We start from the raw sequence: 13081 nt of genomic DNA, 5'->3' as shown, positions 1-13081 counted from the left end.
TTTCCTGATCTGGGTTGGCATTCCCTCATCTCGTGCTGACAGAGCCAGCTCAGGAAATTGCCGGTAATATTCATCTGGGAAGCACTTTCATTTAAGGTAATTCATTCGACTTTCACAATAAATTGAGTGACATCCTTACGGCGGAACCTTTTTATCCTTGATTAAGTGCTTGCCAAGCTTTGGTTCCCACTTTATTGTCACATTCCTTCAAGCGGAGTCGTCAACCTGCCCATCGGCAGCAGAAAAATGCGCGCGCGCCGTGTTTACCGCGCTCCGGGAGGGGTTAGTGCTGACTTAGAGAAAAAGAGCTGGTCTGGGGCTTGAGTAGCGGGTAAATCAAGATCGCAACTTCCCGCAAACTGACGGCAGGACTGGCTAGAAGTATGTAGGGGGAGGCGAGGGAGCAGACCCGCCTTGCCACCCAGCTGCTCTGGAAGTCGCTGACCCGACGGCGCCCGGCAGGCTAACTCGCCTACTTCCCTCTATTAATTAAAATGGCGCGGACTGTTAAGGTCTTAGAATGAGATCTGAAGCTCCTAAAGGACGAGGTTGCTTTAAGAGAACTTACCTGAATCGAATCAAACCTAGGCATTTTTTTAAAAAAGAAAGAAAGAAAGAGAGAGAGAGAGAGAGAGACAGAGAGAGAGAGAGAGAAAGAAAGAAAAAGAAAGAAAGAAAGAAGGAAAGAAAGAAAGAAAGAAAGAAAGAAAGAAAGAAAGAAAGAAAGAAAGAAAGAAAGAAAGAAAGAAAGAAAGGAAAGAAAACGCTTCCTAGCTAGCCACTTGAGAGCAGGCAAACTTTCACAGCTTCCATCAGCTTTCTTTATGGGAGGAAGAATGCAACAAGAGGGTTATTCTTCATTCTCAGGATTCCCTTTTGACCCTTAATATCACTGCGGCGACAGTCAAACTCACTGAGAGCTCTTCAGACCCCGCAATTCCAAGCAAGGCTGACAAGTACCTAGGTATCTCAGAACTAGGCGAAACCGGGAAGGCATCCCTTTGCCAATGCGTGGCCCCTTCTCCCCCACCCCCTATAAAAATCAAAGAAGCCCAAGAGAGAAAATTGCTTATCTGAAAAAGCAATATCCAAATGCTTTCATCACTCAAATGCCCTTTTGAAAATATTGTGGTCGGTGGTTATTACCTGGACAATACTGTCAATTTCTGTAGTCTGCAGAAAATCTTCCCTCAGATAGAAAAGTAGGACATTGGTCACCTATCTCAAAAAAATCAACCAATTTCCCTGCCACCTGATATATTTTTCACCCAGACAACACTTTCATTAAGGAGGAAATAGTCGCCAACAATTCAAAGCCAGATGGAAATCAACTTCACACAAAGAGGAGCCACAAACTTAGTGGCTTTCTGGGAAAACACTGCTGAGAAAGTTGGAGCAATTCTAGTTCTCTCCTTCTAATACTGAAAGCTGTTTCCCCAAAAGTATCACTAGAAGGCCCCAGACCAGTATAATCCTCCTGGAAGTGAGTAGAAGTGCGACCCACCCAAGCGCTTTCCACACCCCCAGAGAGCTGCTTTCCTGGTCAGTGGAGAGTTGACTATTTCAGGGAAATGCCTGGAGTGGTAGCAACTTCTCTTCTCACAGAGCCCTGGAATAGGTCTTGAGACTGATGAGTTCTCACTTTGTGCTGCTGGGGCATAGGCTCCTTTAAAAATTTAGGTTTAATCCTTTATCTGGAAGGCTGATCTAGGGCACAAGAGTCAGGAAATTCAGTGGGATTGGGTAACTTATAGTACTGCCTCCGAGAGCTGACCTTAATAGAGAACACTGAATCACTGCTGTTAGGTAATGTGCTTTTCTTTTCAGGAATAAGCTGAAATTAATTAAAACGTTCAGCGGTCAGCTGGCTTAATTTTCAAAGAATGGGAAGTACACATACCTAGTCCAAAGGATAGACATTGGTGATCTCTTTCCTGCTACTTTTCCCTTAGCTTCCACATTTCTTAACAGCTACCTTCATAGTGAGTGGAATTCACCCAAACAGTCTGGCTTCTAACAGTGTAGAGGTAGTATTCCATGAATATATTAACCATGCTTTAATCTCTGTTAAACAATTGGTAATGGAATTCATATTTTCAGGATACCCTAAATTCAAGGGAATAGATGAATCAAAATGTTAAGCACAAGTTTGAGAAAGAACTTTCCATTTTTGCCCATATCGGTTAAAAAAGCGACTAGGATTATTAGCAAATTAATTTCCTAGCAAAAATGGTGGGAACTAAATTGGAGGACAAGGGGCCTCTTCTCAAAATAGACTGTGGATGTGTGACTTGATCACAGTAGCATCATTCAACCTCTCAGCAGAATCTCTGGACTCAGTTTCTGAGTGACGTTTTTGTTAACATGCCCTGGGAGTGCTATTTTACTTAATTCTTGACTCTGAAAATTGCCACAGGTGAGCCCCCAAGCAGGACACCTCTGCCTTCTGCTGGGAGGTGCCCTCCCTGTGTGCTCATACCTGTCCTTCAGCTCATAACTCAACTTAGGACCCTCATTCTTCCGATCCAGAAACCACATTGCCCTAGATTATCCAGTGTGTGCTTCAATTCTGTTAAAATGCTATTATCTGTTACCCCATTATATCATACTGAAAATATCCTGGAATCAATCCAGAACTGACAGGAGAATAAAGATTGCAGGACTTTTTTATTTTTAACAAGTATTATTACACTATAAGTTCCTCTCCTGCTGAATTCAGAATTTTAAATCTGCAATTCAATAACATTCAGTAAACAGAAGATTTCCTTGCCTTTATTTATTTTTTTTTTAATGATTTCCCACTCCCCTGCATTTATGGCTGGAGTTAGCCCTGTGGTGATTTTTGAGTATCCTAGCTAATATGCTTCAGGAGGTAACTTTGCAGACACATCTCTAATTTCCCATTGCAGTATTAAAATAGGCTTCTAGTTTGAAACAGGACAGACCCATCTCTCAAAGCACAAAAAAAGACTCAAAATTCTCAAACTAGAACAGGCATTCAAAGAACCCTGGGCCAAGAAACATACTTTGAGAACATTCACCTAAATACAGGCTGGGAACTGTGGCTTAAATATGGAGCACTGATCTGCTGGATAGAGAGTTATTTTTCACTTAAAAAAATGTCTTCTTAAAATTGGGAGTATTTAAGGTATGTCTCTATAAGCAGAAGCCTCAATATTGTTGCATAGGAGATACCTAAACAAATCTTGATCCTGGAACATAATGTGTGATTATTCCTTGGGAAATATAACTGGGATTCGAGGGGCTTAAAGAGAAAGGTGATACTGTGGTATCAGCTATGAGGCAATGTACAGAGTGCCCCTGTCACTTAACTTGTGGTGTGAGTCCATAAGGACAAAAAAATTATTCATTTAACTCCTCCCTGGATTGTGGCAATTCAAGGGGAAAAATAAAATAATGGTTCTGCCACCCCTGCCTTTTTGGAGCGTAACTTGAAGCATCTCCTGACAACCTGCAGGCATCTATTGCAGTTTCTTGCAAAGGTCTGGGATGTTTTGGGGTGCGGCTCCAAACAAATGATAAATTCAGTTACTGTTTCTGGTATTTAACAAAATAGATGGAGAAAGAAGCTTTGACCACTTCTTGGTCTGTCTCATTGCCCCAGAGATTTAATCAAGGGTTTCTACGTATTTACTTGCCGAAATCCAACCTGTCCTGACTGCCCAATTCACCCTTCTAAATTCATTTCCATGGTAAAAGTCAGCTTCTTGCTCCTCCTGGAAAACAGCTTGGGATCTTGCCGACAAATAACCATGGGACTGCAATCCCTGGAAATACTGCCTTGGGTCACAGCCACCAGCCTTTTGTTTTTGTGGTGCGTGTGGTTTCTAATCCCCGACACACAAAACAACTTTAGATCGGAGAGAAAAAGAATGGACTTCTAAATCGCCTTCTCTATTTTATTGTTCACATTTTGTATTGTTTTGAGTGAAATTGGAAAAATTGTCTCCTTTCTCTGTATTGCCAAAAGGCATTCAGGTAATGAAGTCTGTAACTAAACGGTAATTGAATCAGCATAATTTTCACACTGAATGGTTTTCAAATGCTCCCAGTTTACAATTAAAGGAGAATTAATGCGCTTGTTGTTGAGAACGCAGCGCATTAGAATAAATCCAGCACTGTTGTTGCAATGAGTGGAAAACGGTTTAACTGCCAACAAACACATTTAAAATTTAACACAACGTATTGATTTCACTTCTACTTTTGACAGATATTTTCCAGACTATCGAAATACTTGTTCCAAGCAATAACTGCACCACAGCCGCGAGCTTCTGCCGTGTGTGAGCACAGTTCAAGGACGTTACGAACAGTCCTGAGGTTCAGGTCCTGCGTAAAGGTATGCAGAGGAGAGGGGCAGGAGGGTTTCCATGGTCAAGGGAATCTTTAATATTTTCCCTCTGTAGCTTTCACTTTGGGTCCCTCCCCCTTCTTTCAACAAACAATTTCTGTGTTTCCTCTGGCCAAACTTTCTGCCCTGCTTCTCTAAGCTCTCAATGTCAGTGGGTTTACTGGACACAGGTGGGCAAGAATGATTGAAGATGAGAAATGGGAAGGACACTTTTTGCAGTGCGTCTGCGTTCTAGCCGGGGAAGGCACAGACTTCGGTAAAGGAGTCAGAAAGGCAGTTCTTTTGGATTGGCTGCCCGGGCTTTCACCTGTTTACCCCAAGGTGTCCTGTAGGCGAGGACACTGACGCGCAGCGCCCTCTGGCGTCCGCGGCTGCCATGGTCAGGCGATAAAGGTGCAAACACACGCAACACTGAGGGTTCTTGGATTCCAGCTGAAACCCGTTTACACACATACCCTTACATTCATATTCACACACACGTATACATACACATTCATTAGCATATACAGAGTTCACACAACTAGCAGCCCTGCAGTCACAGGCACCAGGGCAACAGCTGGGAAACGCTCTCAACTGCAGGTATGGCAACACTTTTGCTCCAAGGATTGTGGGTTCTGAAGCCCTTGGGGTTGAGACGGCACCGCTCACCCCATTCCCGTTTATTCAACCCATCATGCCGCCCAAGCGCTTCTTGTTCCTACTCGGAACACATAGTGCCCTCAGTGCGCTCCTGCGGCCCAGAGGTAGGTTATGGGGTTCTGTGCACTGAGCACAACTTCACCAGCAGGATAAGACTGTCCCTGGCCCTCCCTGAAGTCAGACCCGAGAAATCGTGCTCTCGGTCTTGGCTCCGCGCCGTGTCCACAGCTACCAATCCACCACCACCACAACAATAAAGTGCTTCCCTCAAAGCCCCCCACCCCCCCCACGCAAACCCCAGTTCCAACAGTGGGCAAAGTCCGGACCTCAGAAAACTCGGCTCTGGGAGGACTCGGATGGTAGCTTTGCTTAGTATTTTCTCCCTAGCGACAAGGTCTGCCACTCCCTAATAAGGGGGCTCAGCACTGGAACTGGGGTTTGGTTATCTGGTGGGAAGGAGAGATTGGGAGGAGAGAGAAGGGGAGCCTCTACATGTTTGCTGGAGCATCTCTGACCCAACTCCATCTGGACGCTTGTGGGGCTCCTAGATAGTTAAACTTGTCCTGTCTGAACCCTGCAAGTCGAACAAAGTTACCTGCACTTCTTTATGTGCCGCATCTCCAAACTGGGGGTTAGGTGGGTGGATTTACTTTCAAAGTCGGGGACCTGGGCAGATTCATTGCTTTCCATTCTCCACCTCCATTTCCTTTCGTTTAAACTCTGGATGAACTAATAAGAGTTCCCTGTCTTCCATCCCTTCTCTTTGCCTTCTCTCCCTATAAAGCATCCCGTCCAGCTATCTCTTCGGTTTCTGGGTATCTAGGGCGCCCTAGACGCGGTTTAGAATCAATCGCAGGAGAGGAGGGGGTACTGGAGCAGGAAACGAGGGTGGGAGCCCCGGAAAATCCCACAGGGATGGGGAGATCAGTTTGACAAAGTTGTTCCAACACCGTCGCTAGGAACGTCGCTCTCGCTGAATTGGCGGTCTCACCCTCCTCCCGCGCGCCCCCAGTTGCCTGGCCTTGCGACCAGGGTGTGATTGCGGGGGCGCGGGACTGGCAGCGACTTACCAAGTAGACGGTGGGCTGCAAGAGGAGAAGCACGTACCAGCACGTAGCCTGCATCCTCCCGCGTCTCAAACTTCCTCGGCGGTGCGTTCGCTGAGTCTTTGTTCCTTCAAAAACATAGATCCACCTGACATCCACTTTATAGAGCAAGGAGCGCTCTCAGCAGCCTAGATACAAATGAAATTAGACATCCCATGACCACGCGGGCAAGGTTAGGCTTGGCAACCAAGCGCGGAAAGGGGGTCGTGGCGGGAGGGATGGACCAAAAAAAAAAAAAAAAAAAAAACCCGGAGGTGGGGGAGGCAGGAAAAACTGAAAAGCGAGCAAATCCAGCGCCTGAAACCCGCGAGCGCGCGGTCCGCAGGCAGGCGGGCAGGAGGGTTGGAGGATGAGGGGCTCCTTGCGCCCTGTGCTGCTCGGGTGCGAGTTCCCGGGAGGTGGAGCCAGGAGGTGGCGGGGCACACAGAGCCGCGTGCAGGCTGGTTCCGAGACCAAGCGTCTCTGGCAGCGAGACCTGCCCTAGTGTTTGATGGCCGGGAGGCTCGGACTAAAGGCGGTGGCTGGTTCTTCGCCAGCCCTGGCAGTGCTCACACACGTACACACCAGCAGAGAGAGGTGGAGAGAGAAAGAGAGGGAGAGCGAGCGAGAGATATTGAGCGAGGGGGGCGCGGGAAGAGGAAGGGGTAGGTAGGGCTGACCAGGATTAGGTACCGGGTATCTCCACGCGTTTGGTGCGATGGGGGTGGGGAAAGTGAATGCAATTTGCATATAGGAAAGCCGGCTTCAATTTACCCATTCGAGCGCCCTGCACACACACAGATACCACGCGCATACACATGTACTACTTTTTTCGAGCGAAGGGGCACAGCCAGTCGCTAACTTCTAGAGTGGAAGCCTGCCCGGGTCTGTGAGGGTCACCCCTCAGGCTCACTCTGTCTCCCAACCAGTGGCCTTCCCCGCTGCCCCTTCCTGCTGCCCCACCGACCCCACCCCAAGGTGTCCCCCATATCGGGACTGTGGAGGCGGAGGGTACGTACCGCACAGGACTGGGGGCGAATCCAGCAAGCAGGGACCGCTCTGCGAAGGCTCCATGGAGGAGCTACTCGGGCCTGGCGTCTCCGGCGTCCCGAACATGCCCTCCCTGGCGCTTCATCTCCATGCTCGGGCGCGGACCGGTCCCGCTGCCTTGTCCAGCCTCGGCAGAGTCCGCGTCCCAGTACCCGGGTCGCGCTCAGGATTGGTTCCGCAGGAGCCTAGGCTTGGCACAGTTGGATTCACGGTGCAGGAAACTTAAGAGGCAAGAGAGGGAGGGGAAGTAGAGGGGGAAAGCGAGGAAGAGAGAAAGGGAGGTAGAAAGAGAGGGAGGGTGAGAAGCGAATGCGCCGGGCTACTGCACCGGACAGACCGGGACTGCCCGCGTTGGATGTGGGACGAGCGGTCCGAGGCTCGCTGATTCCCGAGGCTGCCGAAGGATGGTAGAAATGACTTAAGGGGAGGAGACTGGGCAAGTCCTCAGGACTTGAACTTGAGATATAAGACACTGGCCTTTCGGAAGAAAACAGCCACACGGCAGGCGCAAGCAGTCCGAGTTTCAGAGGGAGGGGTGGGGTGAGCTGAGCCCCGAGGATCCTGGCGCAGCCAGCAGCTGTACCTCTACCGGCGGCCCTGAGAACCCCGAGAGCCACTCCGGAGCGGAGTCGCAGGCTCTATCCGTGGTCCTGCCCGGCCACTGGGGGACGCTCTGGAGTGCGCTGGGGTTCTCGGCGCCAGTGCCGTGGTGCTTTCTCCGTAGGTCCACCGCTCGGCTCGCCTACCTTCCTGACTCGGGCAATTACATCGGCACGTGGGCGAACGATTCCTCAGAGACCAATTAATACCCCGTGTAAATGGATCCCGCTCCTAGGCTCTCGGCGGGCTGGGCCCGCAGGGAGAAGTGGCTCCTGCGGTGTCTCTGGTGGCCGCAGTGCACCCTTCCCAAGGGTCGTGAGGAGGACTGCGACCGCCAGAGGAGTGGCGGGAAGCGTAGTGGGGCGGTGCGTAGGGCAGAAACGGGAGCCGGAGGGTGCAGGTCTCCCCAGCCCGCCTTGGGCGCCTACGCGGGGCACCGCGGACCTGTAGCTGGGAGGCCTGAGACCCGGGCGCTGCGGACCGCCAGCCATTCAGCGCGCGACAGCCGAGAGGACTGGGCGACCTTGCGCGCTCGACTCCTAGCCGTGGGCTGGGCAAGGCGGGGGTGCGGCCTGGGAGTGGAGGTGGGGTGATAGGGGATGCTTGCAGCCTTTGCCACCTCCCTCGCTCCTAAAACCTCCTCCTCGGCCAGTATCTCCCAGTCTCCACCTCTTTGCTCTGACTCTCACTGTCTCTGTTTTTCTCAGTCTCTCCCTTGCTGTCTCTCTCTTTCACTCTCATTTCTGTGTCCTCTTTCTTGTAGTCCATGCCTGTCCCTCGGCGTCTTTCTACCTCCTTCTGTGTCTCTCTCAGGTTTTCTGACCCTCTCCGTCTCTGCATATCTGTGTCTCTATCTCACCCTCACCATTCCCTCTCAAACCTTGTCCTTGTCTTCTCCCCTTCACCCTGTCCATCACACAACCAACAGGCCAGCTTCACCCGTATCCGGTGAGATCCCGGGACCAGGCCCTCTCTGCCGGAGGGGAGGCCAGCATCTCCTCAACGGGTCCAGACTCAGTCCACAAGTCGGAGCAGACATTTTTCCTCCTCCTACCTCACCTGTTAGTTACCTCATTCCAGGCCAGGCACTAGCGAAGCCTGCCCTTCGCTTATGCCTGGCCTGGAATGGTGCACTCTGCGGGATGACAATTCTATATAAGTGTTGGTTTGAAATTCATCTCAGGAGCCCCAGTTAGTGACCATCAAAATAGAATCGTGATTTTTAATGAGTCCTGGGGAGTCCTTTCCTCCAGCATGGCTACTGGACACCTCAGGCTCCAGTGTTTCTGCTTAGGTCAGTCGGGGCCCAGACACAATGTACCCTCTACACAAGAGGTCTCCCCCAACCACAGGTTGAGTTCCCCGAGGGAAAGCTGGTACCCCCACTCCCCAACAGAGCAGTGACAATCAGCAGAACCACCCTTTCCTAGAGCAAATGCAGAAGGAGCCTTGCTGAGACCTTGGCCTGGAATCAGACCTCCAATTTAGATCCCCACTGTAGGACGTACCTGCCAGGCACTTCCAGGCCTACACTCTCCCTTACAAGCTAAAAATAGCTCTTTAAAGAGCAAGCTCTTCTAATCTCCAAAGTTGTAGTCTGCCTCTGTGACCTCTTGGAATTCATTGGGGCATATGCAGAGTAAAGCAGTGAAGCACATTTTCTAATTGGGACTTTGAAAATGCACTTTAGAAAAAAACACACATTTATATATAGCATGGTTGCAATGTTATCTTGGCTATCTTCACTTCCCAGGTTTTTCATGCTCTTAAAAAGTTTCAAGAAGAAAAAAAAGTACCCATATCTGAGGCTGAGGGTCAAAGTAGGGCAAAGGAAGCTTCGTCTGATTCCACCCTTTGGGATTAAGCAGGCCACCCTAAAATTGATCCCCACTTGTACATTAGCTCCCAGCACTCCACTGCTGACATGTGGAGCTGGAGTGAATGCTGCCCACAATGCTGCCCTCTACCCACATGCCCAAGCTCGGTGCCCTCCGAGCTGAACTTGCATCTGACCTTAGGGAAAAAGGAGAAAGAATCAGGCCAGCTTTGGGATATAACAAGTTCTTTTCCTAAACCTTACTTCAAAAACATTCTCCCTCTAGGGCCATTTAGCCTTAAAAAATTACTGCTTGTGAAACAGAAAGACGATGAAGGACCTTAAAATCTCTGTCTGAATGGGACTGATTATTGAAGAAAAGCACCACAGGCACCTAGTAATGGGAACTGGTCTGACACTTTGTTCTATTACACAGGGTGCCAAAGAGCTTTTTATGGTAATGACCTGAGACCTTCTGCCCTGACATTCAACTCTCACGGATCCTACAAGACCCTTGGCCTGGGATATGAAACAACAGTGGACTGTCATGTTTGTCTCTTTGTACAAGTCTTCATTTCCTGTAGTACTCAATCAGAAAAGGACACTAGGCCAAGTAACAATGAAAAACTTATTACTGTTTCTGCTAAACCTCTCCAATTTTAATAACGTAACATTGGTGGAGTGGGGGTAGGGGAAAGAAGGATGGCTGCTTCACCCTCCTTCTTTCCTATCATTTGCTTTAAAAAGAACTAAAAACATTAAGGACATGATTCTCATACGTTCTTCTGTTTAAAGTAGTACGCTACTCTAAAATGCACTCTTAGAATTCATCCACAATCAGCCTTACCAGGATAGAACAAAAGTGTGATTATCCTTAAGAAGTATAGTACTCATGCCATTTTTTTCAGACTTTAGTCATGTTGAGAATCCTTTCAGAAATCACTCTCTAAATTTTATGTGCTGCAACTTAATACACATATAAATTTAGCATGAATTATAACCACAGTAAAACATAGTCCTCTGCCCTTGGCTTTTCCCCAATCTACCTGATCCAATCTGAAATAAATATTATAAAGCAATAATATATGCTTATCCCCAAGAAATATATTTTTAAAAGAACTAAAATGGGCTGACCTCAAAAAGGAAACAGTGATACTAAACAATTTTCCTGATAATTAAAGCCAGAACAAATTAAAATTAGAATTCATGTGAAATAAAATGATAATCCTGTTAACTGTAATTAACTGTTTTGGTTGATTTGTTTCAGTTCATTTGTATGATTCTCTTTCTCTGAGTGGGAGAAGGAGGACAGGAGTTAAAAGTTTGAATTATCTTGGGGCTGGGAAGAAGCAAGAAAGAGATTAATTTTGAGTTCTACAAAACTCTGCCCTAAAATGAACCTGCCTTTAAAATGCATGAATACCGGGCTTCCCTGGTGGCGCAGTGGTTGAGAGTCCGCCTGCCAATGCAGGGGACACGGGTTTGTGCCCCGGTCCGGGAAGATCCCACATGCCGCGGAGCGGCTAGGCCCGTGAGCCATGGCCGCTGAGCCTATGCATCTGGAGCCTGTGCTCCGCAACAGGAGAGGCCACAACAGTGAGAGGCCCGCGTACCGCAAAAAAAAAAAAAAAAAAAAAAAGCATGAATACCATCATCTTTTACCCAAAATCCAAGTAAATATGTTGTTATGAAGCACTCAGCTGTGGTCTTGCTTAAGCTGCAGGCCAAATTAAATCACTTTGTACACAGTAAGTGCATTGTACCTATTTTTCCCCTAATAGTGCTAAAAACTTACAAAGCATGCATTATCTTGTCTGCCTTGACCACAGTATAACCTGGTATTTACATGTGTTATGACCTTGGGAAAGTACCTGAAGATTCCCATGACCTCAGAACCTTCCCCTATATAATGAAAAAGTAGGCTTAGATGATGTCTAAAGTGCCTTCCTGTTCTAAAATACCTTTATTTTGTTTTTGTATGATTAAATGTGAAGTCATCTCAGGTTTAAAAAATTTACTTCACAAATCACAATTTTATAATGTATTATGATTTTCAAAAATATTAATAATTTAAAAGAATATATTCTGTTCAGTGCATTTCAAAGATTTTAAGTCAAGCGTGTTTGTAGGTTTGAGTTCAAGGCCTTTTGGGGGCATTCCTTCTCTGCCTCATCCTCATACCCTTTCTTCTAGGTCAAAGGTTGGCTCTACTGTATTAATTAAATAATTTTTTATATAAATTGTTCTGCACATGTTTTTGATGTCATTGATTTATGAGACTCTACACTCAGAGTGGCATCTTTATTATACATATGAATATTTATTTAAAAGACCCAAAGCCATTTCCACTACTTTTGCAGAATTCTTGAATGTCACTCAGGACAATTAAGAACCCCCAGGCCCCTCCACACCCCAAGATATTTTGCTAGTGGAAGGAAGGAAGTATCATCTGCAAAGCGATTTGATATTTGAATGTAGTAAAACTTGGTTAATAACTATGAGGCATGTGTGCTAAATTACTTTTACAAGAATGTTTTAATAACAAGATCACTGGACTAGAGAGAAAAAATAGTCGACAAGCTCTGGAATTTAAAAATAAGTAAATTTAAAGGGAATCAAAAAGCTTTACGTAGAAGACATTTTCTTTTTCTAGAGGTAATTTATATGCTCAGTCTTTGTAACCATATTTCATTTATTCTGCTAGGCTGAGGACAGAAGTTTCTCAAAGGTAGGGTAGTTTTAATTATACTCACAGACTTTAAAAAGAGAATGAACACAAGAGAAATTGAAGAAAATCAGTGTTAAAAACGCAGTTGAGGGACTTCCCTGGTGGTGTAGTGGTTAAGAATCACCTGCCAATGCAGGGGACACGGGTTCTAGCCCTGGTCTGGGAAGATCCCACATGCCACGGAGCAACTAAGCCTGTGCGCCACAACTATGGAGGCTACACTCTAGAGCCCGTAAGCCACAACTACTGAGCCCGCGTGCCACAACTACCAAAGCTCACGCGCCTAGAGCCCATGCAACACAACAAAGAGTAGTCCCCACTTGCCACAACTAGAGAAAGACTGAGCGCAGCAACGAAGACACAATGCAGCCAAAAACAAATAAATAGCTAAATTTAAAAAGGCAGTTGAATGTAAAAAGATGGGAAGATTGGGCTTCCCTGGTGGCGCAGTGGTTGAGAGTCCGCCTGCCGATGCAGGGGACACGGGTTCGTGCCCCGGTCCGGGAAGATCCCACATGCCGCAGAGCGGCTGGGCCCGTGAGCCATGGCCACAGAGCCTGCATGTCCGGAGCCTGCGCTCCGCAACGGGAGAGGCCACAACAGTGAGAGGCCCCCCGACCGCAAAAAAAAAAAAAAAAAAAAAATACTGTGACTAAGCAAACCTTCGCATTATAATCTAATTACAGAAACTCTTCATGGTGGTCCCTCCAAGGATTATTAATTGACAGTTCTCTAAAGCAGAATCATTAAAGATAAAAAACTTGGTAACCAGTGTTCTCTTAACAAAGTGAAAT

The 13081-nt window shown here is 47.3% G+C and overlaps 1 protein-coding gene across 1 annotated transcript in view; it reads right to left on the bottom strand.

The window, feature by feature from the left end:
• Positions 1 to 6489, bottom strand: part of NXPH1 (neurexophilin 1) — a 292631-nt gene extending 286142 nt beyond the window's left edge. The window contains exon 1 of the mRNA XM_027102537.1: positions 6079 to 6489. Within this exon, the coding sequence (XP_026958338.1) occupies positions 6079 to 6132 (54 nt within the window). The 5' untranslated portion in view covers positions 6133 to 6489. The remainder of the gene's footprint in view (positions 1 to 6078) is intronic.
• Positions 6490 to 13081: the final 6592 nt, after the last annotated feature.

The sequence above is a fragment of the Aethalodelphis obliquidens genome, unplaced genomic scaffold (assembly GCF_003676395.1).
Source record: "Aethalodelphis obliquidens isolate GAN/ISIS:26980383/991018 unplaced genomic scaffold, ASM367639v1 scaffold5, whole genome shotgun sequence".
Classification (NCBI taxonomy): Eukaryota; Metazoa; Chordata; class Mammalia; order Artiodactyla; family Delphinidae; genus Aethalodelphis; species Aethalodelphis obliquidens.
This window is presented reverse-complemented; position numbering and strand designations above follow the sequence as displayed.